At 41.7% G+C, this 14,760-nt stretch overlaps 2 protein-coding genes across 2 annotated transcripts; both read left to right on the top strand.

Annotated features, from left to right (window-relative positions):
- Positions 1–3,250: 3,250 nt before the first annotated feature.
- LOC136429969 (solute carrier family 45 member 3-like) lies at positions 3,251–7,194 on the top strand. The gene is made up of 2 exons (XM_066420157.1): positions 3,251–4,465; positions 5,736–7,194. Exons 1-2 carry the CDS (start codon positions 3,251–3,253, stop codon positions 6,087–6,089), a joined length of 1,569 nt encoding a protein of 522 aa, XP_066276254.1. The 3' UTR covers positions 6,090–7,194.
- Positions 7,195–8,798: 1,604 nt separating this feature from the next.
- Positions 8,799–14,052, top strand: LOC136429970 (glioma pathogenesis-related protein 1-like). Its single transcript, XM_066420158.1, has 5 exons — positions 8,799–9,118; positions 10,131–10,373; positions 11,302–11,411; positions 12,144–12,235; positions 12,893–14,052. Exons 1-5 carry the CDS (start codon positions 8,873–8,875, stop codon positions 12,985–12,987), a joined length of 786 nt encoding a protein of 261 aa, XP_066276255.1. The 5' UTR covers positions 8,799–8,872; the 3' UTR covers positions 12,988–14,052.
- Positions 14,053–14,760: the final 708 nt, after the last annotated feature.

A 14,760-nucleotide genomic window follows, 5' to 3' on the forward strand; every position in this document is an offset into this window, starting at 1 on the left:
TATATTCGACCCGCAGCTCTGCTTGTAACGTTACATGTAGTCATGGTAGTAAAGTCCACTACAGTTGTATACACTAGTTGCGGCACTATAAGACGCGGTATCCGACATTTCCCACATACAAGTTCAATAGACAAACTCGCATTGAGTCACGGAATAATTGGATTGGAACAAGGTTTAAACCTCCTTGATTGAACGAAAGAAAATAATAGGTTTTGTACTTTTTGTACTTTTTGTTAATTCCCAGGCAGTAGCTGTTCAGATAGGAACGGTACGATAATCAAAAACCATGTTGCAATGGCATTGATTGTCTAAAAGACGCTACATGTTAGTAATGCGGCTGGTTTGGCTACTAGTACATTAAAATTCAAACGCACACCAGGCTTAACTTTATGCTAGGGTCACATTTCCTAACCGGGGCCAGGCCGGGCTGTTTGCGGAAACGAAAAATCAAAGTGTGTGTCAATAGATTTGCACAAGCTATGCCCTTAAATAATTTTGTGTACGTTTTGTGTTTCTGTTGTCTTTTATATAATACTTTTCGTTCCCAAAGACTGCCCGGCCGGGCCCCGGATCGGAAATATGACCCTAGCATTACCCGGAGGCAATACCCGGAGCAGTCTGTAGTGAATGGTATTTTTAAAACAATAGAGCCCGAACAATATAGCATCGCCATTGCTTCTGCCAAAGTTGTTAGTAAAGGCAACCAAAGCAATATTAGGGCAAAAAAATGGAAACAAAAAAATGCATAGATCTTTGTGGTAGTGACATTTACATATGTTAAGCACATCGTAATAACTTTATACTTTTAGGATTTTAAAACTGCGCAAAAAAATCGTGCCGTATAATGATCCCCTTAGTTTCGTGACCCTAAAAAAACTCTGGCCACGATTTTCAGTGAATTCTCACATCACAACAACGTCGTATTTGTGCCTCATGGACGTTGCTATACATTGTGATAGTAATTTGTTTGAACTAATCATGTACGGAAATGACTAAATAAATTGACTTTCAAAATCCGATTTTTCGGACCCTAATATTGCTTGGGTTGCCTTTAAATAAAATCATCTCTTTTATTTAATAGCTCTTTCACTACATTTACTATTTTGTATTTGGCGTTCCGGCATAATAAAAAAAAAACAACCTCCGGGTTGCTTCCAAGGCCAAACACGTACGACACCGCGGTACTCTGGGTACGAGACGTCAGGTCTCACCTTTGACCTTCATAGACATGCTTGGTCTCTCTTGCCCGGGGCGGGGAGGGACATGATCTTACCGGATCTCGCCGGCTGGATGTACAGAAACTCTCACTTTTCTAGATCTCTAAAAACATGAAGTGTCTTCACGAAATCTCAAAGAACACGAAGAAAAAAGGTTGAGGAATTTGGACGCCCGGAAGGTATGTTTTCAGTGTTGACAACTTTTTTACTGCTACACACCGTTAACCCTTTGTTGACACCGACCAGGTGAGGTTTTACTTTACCTGTAGTCGTGGCAGGACGTAACGACATCTGCTCTAACCGGGCGGACACGAAAGTAGGGGACAAAGCAAGTATTGTAATAATTGTATATCGGATTTTCTCCCATGTATTCAATATATTAATCATTAGTTATCATCTTAGAGACCCAGAGTTTGATATCATAACTCTCTATTTCCAATATGTAACGTTACAGATGTTAGTAATGTATAACGTTACATACATTCTTCCCGTTTTACTGCGTTTGTTGTAAAACGTTGCATATTACACAAGTAGTAAATCATGCATTAGAGTTTTCTTTGGAATGTAACTCTTCAACTTCAAGCCATGTAGTAAATTTCTCCCCAGGCAAATTATGATTGATCTTACCATAGGAGAACACACGTGTAACCATTGAATGACATCACTAAGTTTTAAATCCCCAAATCAGTTGGAAAGAAAGCACAATTGTCACGTTTCCATGGAAATTGTCATTTGATAGACAAGTGAATACATTTTTACTCAACATGCATCGTGTGGAAAGCTTCGTGTAGTTGGAACGCAGATTTATAGATAACAGAAGGATTGCCACGTATCACAATAAAGATTATCATTAAATATTTACATGTCCTTGTCTATGTTGTCTATGCCCATCGACTTTAAGGACTGTATTGTCATAGAAATATGGACACTCTTCAAGCAGATGTGTGTGTCTCATTTTAGGCAATCAGTTAGGGGAGGAGAGACCAAGGGCATTTATTACAGTAGTACAACAAGTGCTTGTCTAAAAAAGTAATGTTGGTTTAAACCTTATCATTACTTGTAGGTGCATGAATGAACCAAAACATCAAAGGCAACCCAAAACAACACATCCTATAAGCTAAACGGTCTCATGACATCACACGTCAGCTATACCAAGGAGGTTATGGCAAGGAGGTCTAATCAATGATATCAATGATATAAATCTCCTTGGTTATAGGAATCAGCGGTATGATTATCATGCTTTCCAATGATGTGTATCAAACATTGATGACACTTGGTGACAGCTGGTTGCATATTATATATTAGCAAGGTGATCTCGTGACAAAAGCACTGGTGAACTGTGAAGAAGATTCCTTTGTTAGAACCTTTTACTTTTCAGGGCGTATCTGCCATTGTGTGGCTGTATATGTACATCAAAAACTTGGCACAGTTTTGTATAGTGTCGAATGTGTACATGCATATTGATTGGCTTGAACACAGCCAATAACTGCAAATTTCTTTAATTTTGCGGGGATATAATTTCATGGTAGGGAGAAAATGGAACTTGTTCACGGTGGTTTTCAGTTCAAGTTTGAAATAATAGTAGCGCCACAGGCACACACAGTGGAATGGCTTTTTGCAGTGTTTTAAGTTCACGGTAAAGAGTTCACAACTGTGATCATTTCTGCATTTACAGTGTTTGGCTTGAGGAATGTACACTTGCTAACAGATTTTCAGTATTGCTTTGGTGTGACTTTGAATTAATTCATTATGATAGATCAATCAGTCAATCACTGTATTTATGTCGTCATTCTTTTTCTTGCAGACACTTTTGCAGATGGCAGTGCAAGTTTTGAGGTCAAGGTTCCAGATGTCTGTCCTGTACACAAATGCAGCAAGGACAGAGGAGTGTCATATTGTTGCATGGACCATACCAACATTATGAACTTAAATGTAACTGTATGAGATTAAGCAGTGGACCATGCCGCACTGAGATTACCATGTTGGCACCACCGACACCTTGATATCACTTGGAGCTGAAATTTAATTGCTGCATGTCTGTTGCCATGGACATTAGCATATCAGCGCTATGGAGACTCCTGCTGCTGAACTCTCTCGTGTTCGGGATCGAAATCTGCGCCGCCGCGGGGTTCACCTTCGTGCCACCGCTGTTGCTGAAGTCCGGTATGGAAGACAGCCAGATGAGCCTGGTCCTGGGCATCGGGCCGTTCATCGCGCTATTCCTCGTGCCCGCGATCGGAGCAACGTCGGACCAATGTCAGAGCAGCCTGGGAAGAAGACGACCGTTCATTCTGATCTTATCGGCCGGGATTTGCCTCAGTCTAGTCTTTATACCATATGGAGAACTCATTGGGAACTCCTTGGGTGGGAAGCCATACGCCATGTCGATTATCACTCTTGGAGTGGTTCTTCTGGATTGTTGCACGCAGGCCTGCTTCACGCCAATGGAAGCCTTGCTCGCTGACATTTACGGAAACACTGAAATGAGCGAGAGCAGCTTTCTCGTCTACACCTTTATGGTGAGCCTTGGAGGATGCGTTGGCTACCTACTCACCGCTATCGACTGGGAGAACTCCATGCTCGCTCTGTGGGTGGGGGGGCAAGAACAAGCGGTCTTCTTACTTCTCTTTCTTCTCTTTGCCGGTTCCTTGGGCGTCACAGTGTTTACTGCAAAAGAAAAAGTCTCCGGGGAAAGGGACAGTCAAGTGACCTTTACACCACACAGACGCTGCAGAATATGTGATTTTGTACCCAGGGCCTGCTTACAATCAGTCGTTGCCTTCACAAGACTTATACCTAAAGGGCTCACAAACTCTATAGAAGCACCGTTTGTGTTAAGGAGACTCCAGGTTGCACACTTCTTCATGTGGGCTGCGCTGTTCTGTTACACGATGTTCTTCTCAGACTTTGTCGGGGAGGAAGTCTACCACGGTCGCCCCCACGCGCTGGTAGGGTCTGACGAGAGGAAGCTGTACGACGAGGGCGTGCGTATGGGAAGCTTCGGTCTCCTCATCCAATGCGTGATGGCGGCTGTCTTCTCCATGTTTCTAGAGACCGTAGTGAAGCAAATCGGGGAGAGGAGAACTCTGCAGTTGTCCATGGCGCTGTTCACGGTAGCGATGACTCTTCTTGTGTTCGTGAGGACGCCAGTCATGGTCGTGATGATGTCAGCGCTGACAGGCTTCGCCAGCGCCGCTGCCAACTCGTTACCGTACACGCTGGTCGGGGCCTATCACGAACAACAAGAAGTAGGTTATTGTTATGTTGACTTGGCCATGGGCTTTGTGTAATTTTGCCGCAGCAGTTTTGTGTACCTAATAGAGTATCAATAAACCTGTTGTTGTTTATGTCATATTATAAGCCCCTCTCTTCACCCCACACTCTTTGCAAAAAAAAATCTATTTTATTTTGTTTTTGTTTTTTGTCGCCCTGTTGCTCCAATTTTTTTCTGAAAAAATCAGAGAATCAACAAATAAAATTGGTGTGGCCTTAAGTTTTGTTCCTTATGCCAAATCTTTTCTAAACTTGTTCAACTACGTACACTTTCACTGGAGGGTACAGCCTGCATGTTCACAGAGCTTGAGACATGTCATTTGTAACATTTTGAAACAGTTCATGCTATTTCCTGCGGTCATGCCTGTTTCTGCTGCCAGCCCTCTTGTGCAACGTTTGTTTTCTAACTCCTGGGGCAAAATCCAAATCTCCATTTTCACACAGCCTCACAAAAGCCTGTAACAATCTGGGACATGGACAAATTCTCATGTTTCCAATGAGATTATGTTTTAATCTTTAGCACTCTGAAGTAGCTGTTTGGAACCCTATTTGCTACAGAGTTAGGCAGCAAAGAGAAGGTTAAGAGTAGAAACGTCATTACAGTAAAACGTCCTGAAGTGACCCAGTAATCTAAAACTGTTGCTGGCTCACTCCCAGCTTCTGGTGACCTAATGTCAAAGCAGCATGCCTTAGTTTTCATACCACACCCAGGTCATACCAACACATTCCTTCACACAGCTTTTGTGTAGATTAAGGACACTCATATAAACAATGAGGTTTTAGCTTCAATATATGAATGAATTGGAAATTAAGAAAGTCCCTACAAGTAATATGCTGCCAACATACAGAAATGCAGCTTAGGCCTAAGGGTCAGTGCCTTAAATTTCTCTGCATATTGCTATCCAATTCATACATAATCAGACATTGGATGAGCGGTTTTGGGGGGTTAGAGGTCAAGAGGACTTGTTTTCATCTATGAAGAGTGAATGCTGATATGTGAAAAAACTTTTACAGGAAAGATTTCCCTTTAACCTTTAGAACACTGAAGTAGCCATTTGGCACCCCAGGTTACAGAGTTAGGCAGCAGGGAGAAGGTTAAGTTTCAAATTGAAGTACAAATACATGTATATTATAAGACAGGATGAAAATGGCATTTATATACTCACTATGGAAAAAAAGGTCATTACTGATACTGTATCTTGGTTCAACATTGTAGACTGATATAGCCCAATTTTTCTCTTGCAGATTTTCTTTGCCTTCGACAGTCCCCTGACGGAATCTCTCCGGTCCTCGGGCGTGGGCGTGCACATGGCGGCTCTAGATAGTAGCTACTTTCTCGCGCAGATCATGCTCTCCGCGCTGATGGGATACATCGTGCATATCACCCATTCCGTCACCACGTACATCACGTGCGCAGCGCTCCTCGGCGTGGCAGCATGTTTCTCGTTAAGCGGGATTATTGTGACGGAGGAGGACCTACAAACGATCCGGACTAGCAGGGCTTTAACTGTGCTAGAGTCTCCTAGAAGACCACAAGGCAAAGTCAGGAGGAGTAATTCAGGAAAAAGCCACATGAGTATATCTATGGAGATGTTTTAAGAATAAATATATGCTATGTCTATGTCAAAACTTGCTAGAATTGTTGCAAAATAGAGATGTTATTTGCAATATTGCATTTTAGTCTTTGCAGTCTTCTAAAGCAAAACCTATGCAGCAAACATGTTGTATGTACAAATATATATATATTAAGATCAGATGTTGCTTATATGATATACGTCACGTGTAACGCCTTCTCTCTCAAAACTTCCAGTGTTTGCTCAAACAAACAAGAATTTAGTTTCCCCTTTTTCATTCATATCATAATTGAATGGGGGAATAAGTTCAAATATCAGCTTCAAGATGTTGTCCCGAAAAGTCACTAGCAGTATTTTACAATGTCATGTGATTAAAAGTCTGGAAACTTAGTGGTGTGATTCTGCATGGTAATATTTTTCCAAGAATGTTCAACTACGTTTGACACTGAAATGTCAAGGAAATGTAATGTATTTATGTTTTGTTTTAGAATTTTATTTTTGTGAAGCAAACACTTTTGAGCCATTTATTTATTATATATAATGTTATAAGTCTTATTGTTGAAGAGGATTTGCCATATCTTGCAGTTTTACATTTTGTTTTAGTATAACCAAATGGGTTATTTTAGTTAGAGAAAATATCATATTTCAAACTTCAGTTGCAAGGTTAACTGAATGTTGCCCCCCTTGGGCTCACCTATCCACATATCTTGTGTTTTAATGTCCCCAAATCCATTTGAAATGTTTTCATCGTTAAACTCAACTTAAAGGGCTTCACAGATGTCTTCAAGATGAAATAGGTAATGAAACTGAACCTGTGCAGTTAATGAGATTTATTACAATGTATGGGCAGTCACATTGAACAAAATCAAGTACCCCTTCCTAGACCTAGGTTGGTGTGTTATTAGTATGGAATTTATGCTTGTACAGAAAAATAAGTTGAATTTTGGACATGATTAGAACTATACCAGGTATGAAAAAATTCAAGAAAAAGTTATAGATACCGTAAATATCTAATATGGTTGCATTTATGAGTATTTATAGTTATATTTAGACTAATGTTTAAGCTGTATTTTATTAGATGGAACTATGTATTACAGTCCAGGTGTCACAATTGAACAATATTTTCCATATGACCTTGAAAGAGTAGTTTTTGACCTGCTTTTCTGACACTACAGGATGTGGATGTGTGTAAAAACCATGTTTTCGTAATGATAAAAAGTACTATATCTTTGACATGCTTTTCAGACACTGTAGGTTGTGTGTGTGTAAAACCCCATGTTCAAATATACAAATGTGTAAAGATTAGTGCTTTAGTGTGGGAGGGTCGTTGTTGTCATCAAAGCTCCTTGTTTAAAGTGTCAACAACAATTGTCCCACATTACAAAATGTAGTTATTGCCATTACTCTCATACCCTCTGACACTTCCTGCGATCTATAACATAAAGACTGTCACGCTGGCACTGAATAAGTATCAATGTCATATTTTCCACTTTATGTTCCCAAAGAAAAGTGGTAAGCATTGTATTACTAAAGGTCATTCGTAGAACTCGCCTAAATGCCCTGGACGTCAGATATTGAACGTAATCCATTTCATTGATCTTTATGGCCCTATCACACTCATCATGCGTATATTCGAGTGCCTATGAGTTGCGCATTAACTTAAGGGTTTAAGTAAAGTTTGCAGGAGAGAAGTTGATTTCTACTTTGACCCACCGTTGGGCAGCCTGGTTATCGAACGAAAGAAACGACTTCTTCGGCTGCAAACTTAACCTAATCCAAAAACATGTTAATACGCAACTCATGCGGACTTGTATATACGCACAAGTGTGACAGGGGCTTTAGTTGTAAAGGGTATATACACGTTGTTAACGCAAACAAAGAACAACTAATTTTGCCACCTCTACTTACACATCTTGATGGAGGCGGCCCGAACACAAGAAAGTGGTATGACCAACCCGGAGATGTAACGGGAGTAGGGAGAAAGTGAGATTAATTTTGAAACCGCCTCCTTAACCTTTAAGGTAGAATCGCACTTAGATTGTCATGACTTCGAGTATCGTATTTTTCACCAATCACTTCAAAAGTGATCGCCGGAGAATCAAGTGTTTTTCGAGAGATTAGCTTAAAAAAGAATGATCACGTCATCTTCAAACACTCCCGGATGTCACTCTTGACAACCATCCTTAACCTATGACGTCACTATTCTCGGGCAATGTGAGTTTACAAAACAACAAACCACAGCTTCCGTTCTAGACATTTTATTCCAGGAATTAGAACCAGGAACTTGTTGCTCTTGTAGGTTAAGAAGGCAATTTTTCATTTATCAAGGGTTACTTCTAACAGGGTTCAATGTATGGGACAAAATATTGAGGATTTGCTTGTAACAATACCATATCGATCATGAACTTTGGTAGTGTTTCCTTTACTTTCGGGTTTCTTCTAATTTCGTGAAGAAGAAGAAAAATAAGAAATGAAGATATTAAAAGTGTCATGATCAATTGCAAACTCCTATCTCTTTTATTCGCCTGTACGGAGATCCTGTGGACAAGTTTCATATAAAATATCTCCACGCACATTCCATGCTACTTGGGAAATTTGAGTACCAAAGCCTCTCTCAACATTTCATTCAAACAGGATCATATCATGAGAGGTTCCGAAGTGTGCTTAGTGCTATTGTATCAAACATAACCGTTTCCAGGTAACGGAATTTTAGCTCCGCTCTGCCCTACTTATAAGACAAAAACGGCAGCAAAATTCAGTGTAACATTTGTTGTCACCAGTAGGGGTGAACAAAAAAGCGCTTTCATCATGTTTTCTGTGCTACTTTGGGCCTTTGCGACACTGTTCATCTTGAGTCCTACAACATGCACCAAGGAGACGTCATCCTGTGATCTGAAGGTGGAAGATGTCGATTTGGTTGCGTCCTCCGCTCTGGGACAAGGTCGTTTAAGGTCAAGACGCGACGTTGATGACATTGACTATCACGAAGTCGTCCATCTTCACAACCAGGTGCGGGCCGGTGTCGCGCCGTCTGCTAGCAACATGAAATACATGGTAAGATTACCCTAATCCACAATCATTTACTTCAATCATTTATACCTCCAACTTAATCCGGATTTAAAGTTTAAGTAGCTGCAGCAGTTTTTGTTTATCTAAAATAAAGATTTACGATATACATGAATCTCTAAGCACATGTTTTAGGGCCAGCTTTTCTTTTTTGGCGCCTTCGTCGTCCGTTTGGTTATAGGTAGTATTTAAGATTGGAGACAAAATATGCCGCTCTGCTTCTTACAATTTGAAATTGTGTCTCTAAGCTTGTTCACGCATACAGACGGTTCAAAACGTTCCCTCTGCAATGTATGCCACCAGTCAATTGGCGATGCAACGGGCACGCAGAAATCTCAACACCGAGTAGTTCTACCGGATATATAGATCATAGATGTGCTGGTTTTTTTCGACAACAACCTTAAGAGCCGACTTCCTGATGCCACACCCCATGATGGCATTACGCTATAGCTAAAGGCCGGGCGGTACGCAGTCATTGATGCCGAGGCTTTATCGAGAGTCAACAACGAGTCGATCATGAAAAGCAACTGATCTCTCGAGTACTTGAGTGTCTGTTGTCATTGTTATCTCGGTATAGGCGGAGTATACTAGTGCCCGACGTCTCATCAGCTTAGGACATTTTGTGGGGACGTAGGAGGGCTAGAAAATATCGTGCGGCTTTGCGTCGAGACTTTTCGTCTAACACGCACGCAGTATAAGAAAATTTAAAGTTGATAAAACTAATTGCAGGTAGATAGAAGAAAAAATGACATAAAATGTTGACACATGTCACCAACATTGCCATATAATAAACCGACTCCGTGTCCGTACCCACCACCGTCAAAACGTAAAAATGCAAAACAAAAACATCAGAATTCAGATATTTGACGGACATCCAGCCACTCTCAACCGCTAATATTGTGATGGCCAGTCAGGATCAGTAAATTACTTTGCCCTACGATCCTACTTGTTCCAAACTTCCAAGCATTCCTAACTATATCATAAATTTCACTTTCTTGAGTCGTGGGACGAGGGCCTTGCGGAGAAGGCTCAGGAGTTCGCGGAGCAGTGCAAGGGAGGACACAACCCCGACCTGGACTATATCGGGCCGGGGTTCACCACGGTGGGGGAGAACATCTACATGACCACGGCACCCGAGCTGAACTGGTTCGACGCCGTGGGGCGCTGGGCAGACGAGGTCGCGGACTACGACATCTACAACGACACGTGCAAGGACGGGAAAGCGTGCGGACATTACACGCAGGTAAGGGCCCTGTCACACCTGTGCGTATATTCATGTGGGCGTGAGTAGCGCATTAACATTTTTTGGTTTAAGTAAGGTTTTCGGGGAAAAGGTTGTTTTTTTACTTTGACCCTTCGTTGTGCACCCTAGTGATCGAACCTAAGAAATCGCTTATTCGGCTGCAAACCTAACCTAAACCAAAAAAATGTTAATACGCAACCCATGTGGACTTGTATATACGCACAAGTGTGACAGGGGCTTAAGCTGGCTTCGGTCCGCCGGGCCCTCATCATAGTCCGGATGGAACAAAGACTGACACTGTCATCATGAATACGAACAGAAAAAGGTAAAGATATGAACACAATCAATAATGGCTTGCTCTCCAAGCAGGAGGGGTTTTGAAGTTTTTTATGCGTTTTTGTCGGGCTTTCCACTGTCATGTATTTCTTGTTTCTACAAACCCCATGAGAAAGTAGAAAGCCCGATAAAAACGCATAAAAACACGTCAAAAAACAGCCGGAACCCCTCCTCTGCGTGGAGAGAATTAATGGCTGTAGGGAAGTTACAGTGACGTCTTTATTTCCAGTAAAATATTTTTACCTCAGCCAGGAAAAATGTAAGTATTGGTTAGTGTGTTCCCGGATATTTGTCAGCATAATTTAAGAACCCGTCTGTGATGACATTTGGTGTCTGGGTAGCTATGTCTTGAATAATTTGCCTTGACGTTTTATTCTGCATGCAGCTGCACGCTGTTAGCACTCATGATACCATGCACCCCATTTCGAATTCCCAAGCGAAGTCTCAAACCAAATGGACGAATCAGCAAAATTATGTACTTATTACATGGCATGTAATGTTTGCATTTCACTGAAATCAGACAAATTGCTATTTGCATATCTTTTTCTTCGATTGAAATGTAATCTATATACTTCATATTGTTGTGAAACAGGTGGTGTGGGCGGACAGCTATAAGGTGGGCTGTGGCGCCACGGAGTGCGACAGTGTGGAGGGCACCGGGATGACCGACGCCATACTGGTCGTCTGTAACTACGGACCCAGGTGAGCTAGGGTTATCACACTGGTCATCTGTAACTACGGACCCAGGTGGGCTAGGGTTATCACACACCGGGTAGTCTGTAACTACGGACCCCGGTAAGCTAGGGTTATAACTTATCACACACTGGTCATCTGTAGCTACGGACCCAGGTGAGATAGGGTTATCACACACTGGTCATCTGTAACTACGGACCCAGGTGAGCTAGGGTTATCACACACTGGTCGTCTGTAACTACGGACCCAGGTGAGCTAGGGTTATCACACACTGGTCGTCTGTAACTACGGACCCAGGTGAGCTAGGGTTATCACACACTGGTCGTCTGTAACTACGGACCCAGGTGAGCTAGGGTTATCACACACTGGTCGTCTGTAACGTTAACTACAGACCGAGGACTATTCATCGTGACACGCTTGTCATCTGTAACTACGGACCCTTGAGATAGGGTTATCATACACTGGTCATCTGTACTACGGACCCAGGTAGCTAGTTCATCCATTTCACGCTGCGGGCCCAGGTCCGTGACCTATAGCTAGTTATAGGGTCCATCCAGATTTCACGTTGTGTTCTGTAACTACGGAACCATTTGAGCTAGGGTTCACCTATTTCACACTGGTCATCTATCTGCTTGGGAGGCCAGCAATTTCTTTGACCGCCACTACTTTTTCTTTCTTTTGCTTGACCTTCCCCCTTTAAATATTTTTTCATGTACATATGTCTCTTCTTTCATGCTCCAGAGGCAACTTTGTCGGTCGGAAGCCATACATGCTGGGAGAACGCTGTGCAGAATGCAGACAGGGAGACAACTGTTCCATGGGAGGACTCTGTAGTACGTACCGTTTATATGTACTTCACATATGTATATGATGATGATGATGTATATAAAAGAGATTTAGTTTCATAATGTATATTTACAACATTTCTTATCATCTATACTTCTCAAAGTAAATCTCTTTACCAGATATCCTCAACCATATGCATCGAGATAATGTATGTAACGTATGTTAACATCAGTATGACATGCAATCAAATTTTTACAGTTTGGTTCAAGCGCCACATATCTTTTTAGCCTGGGCGGTTAGTGCGTGCGGTCTGTGCGCTGGCGGGCCCGGGTTCGATCCCCGGGAGCCGACTGTGCTGCGTAATTGCCTCTTACGTTTTCATATGTTTTGAGGGTCTATGGAAATTTCAATTTGCTGACACCCCTTTGTCCCGGTCATGTGGTCCACAAAGAAGCCTCTAGTTTAGTATTCGTAAAGTTTATACGAATACTAAATTCGTTTATCTTCGCGGGACTGAATTTCAAAAGCCTGCAAGGAGGTTAAGCGGTATTTCAAGTTGACAATTCTGTAGTAAAGTAGCAATACTCGGAAACATTTTCGTGGTGTCATGATATCTCGGTGAACATAAAATCGCGAAAATGAAACCAGCGTGATCATTTCCAGATTTGAGTAATGATGTTCTCTGTATCTGTGCCGCCCCACAGGTAACCCGTTCCGAGACTCCTCCTGCGCCTGTGTGTCCGTCCACCCCCTGCTCCTGGTGGTCTGTGCCGTGATGGGACTACTGCTCTGGGCTTAGGACCGGCCGGTCACTGTAGCCTCCATAGCAGGCTCTCTGGGCCTTTGGGGGGCTTATGATACACTTTTGCTGATGGCTTCTTTTTGTACTGGGCCGTTTGTGCAAAGCCACGAACGATTAGGCCCAAAGGTTATGTTACTGGCTGGCTGCACAAATGACCCAGTACAAAAAGAAGTTATCAGCAATAGTGTATCATAAGCCCAGTGAATAACACCTAGCCTCTACCAGGCCCCAGACGTGGCTGGAAAGAGAAGAAACTCAGTCGGCCAAATAGACAGATAACATACTATAGAAGTTGGCCAGCCGATAAGTACAGTTTGCCACGTCCTGGTAAAGGCTAAATAACACCTCACACCATGCATGTCCTAACGATAGATAACCATACCATTTCTGGTTAAGGTCCATACCGAACCTGCTCCAAGCTATACGTTATATAGTCTTATAATCAGTTGGAAAAAAAGCATGTTATAACTAATGCTTGCAATTGGCAAATACCGTTATGAAAGGGCTCCCTTTGAAATCAGTTACAATGTTAACTGAACGGACTACCCTAAACATTGATAGATAACGGATATTTTTCATAGTTATGCACAAGCAACTCACGAATGAACAATGCGATTACCTAGCTATATATCTGCTGGGTACCTACTGTTAAATCACACGTTTGAAGGCCGGCTTAAAATGCCGACGTTGCCTGAGTGCCAAAATATGCGAATAGCGGCCGGTTATGCAGGTGAAGTGCGAGAAAATGTATTATCAGAATCCCTTGTAACGAAGTTCTCAACTTCACTGCTACTAAATACATGCACCCATAGCCATATATGTGGCCCCGTTGTCTTCAGGCTTGCTTGTACCACCAGCGATAAATCATTTGTGTCTTGTTGCATTTGTAGATTGACTGTTCGTACTCAACGAACCATTTTGACGTGACGCAGACTACATGAATTCAAAGTTTGTCGGCTTGCACTAACTATGATTTTCGTAAGTATATATACCTTGCAGGTTCCATATACTGTATTGTGTATGAAATAAAGCCATATGATACTGCAGCTCGGTATATACATGTAGATGAATTGATTAAGGATTCGGATCAATTTTTTTTGGTGGGTGACTGAGTGAGTGAGAAACCTTCTATCATAGCCAATGAGGAGCATGAGAGGCTGAATTCTGTCGATATTTTTTATATCATATGATAGTATGCAACCAATATCAATAGGTACGCTATGTCGAGTATAATGGGTCCTTCCTATCCTCTTTTGAACAGTTAGGCTAATTATTGATTTGATAATCAATTTTCGTCCTTTTATGATCATGTAGTTAACAACAACAACAAAAGTTTTCGGCCCTACTGTAAATCATACATAGCAGCTGCAATATGATAGATATTTGCTGTAAATTGAAAAAAAAAATATTTCGGAAAACGGACAACTAATGGCGTAGAATGCCAAAGTCAATTCCAAAGTCAAAGAATTATGAAAGAACAAAAATGAAGAATCTATTATCCGGATATCCTTGGATTTCCTTCCTTCCATGCGTAGATTTCATAATGAAAGTGACTTTTTTTGTGCAATTTTTTATTTATTCGCACGCTCGCATCAGTTTTGTGGTTCCCAGAGAATGTCATCCATATAATCATCCATATACTCATGTGATCTAACGGTTACCTCTAACTTCAAAAGCAGACTGCGACATAAAACTTTTACACATCTAACGTTACTTGTAATAACCTGATACCTTAACCGTTGCTTGAGGTTTCCCGTACTTTGTTGTTGT

The sequence above is a fragment of the Branchiostoma lanceolatum genome, chromosome 3, assembly GCF_035083965.1.
Source record: "Branchiostoma lanceolatum isolate klBraLanc5 chromosome 3, klBraLanc5.hap2, whole genome shotgun sequence".
Taxonomy (NCBI): Eukaryota; Metazoa; Chordata; class Leptocardii; order Amphioxiformes; family Branchiostomatidae; genus Branchiostoma; species Branchiostoma lanceolatum.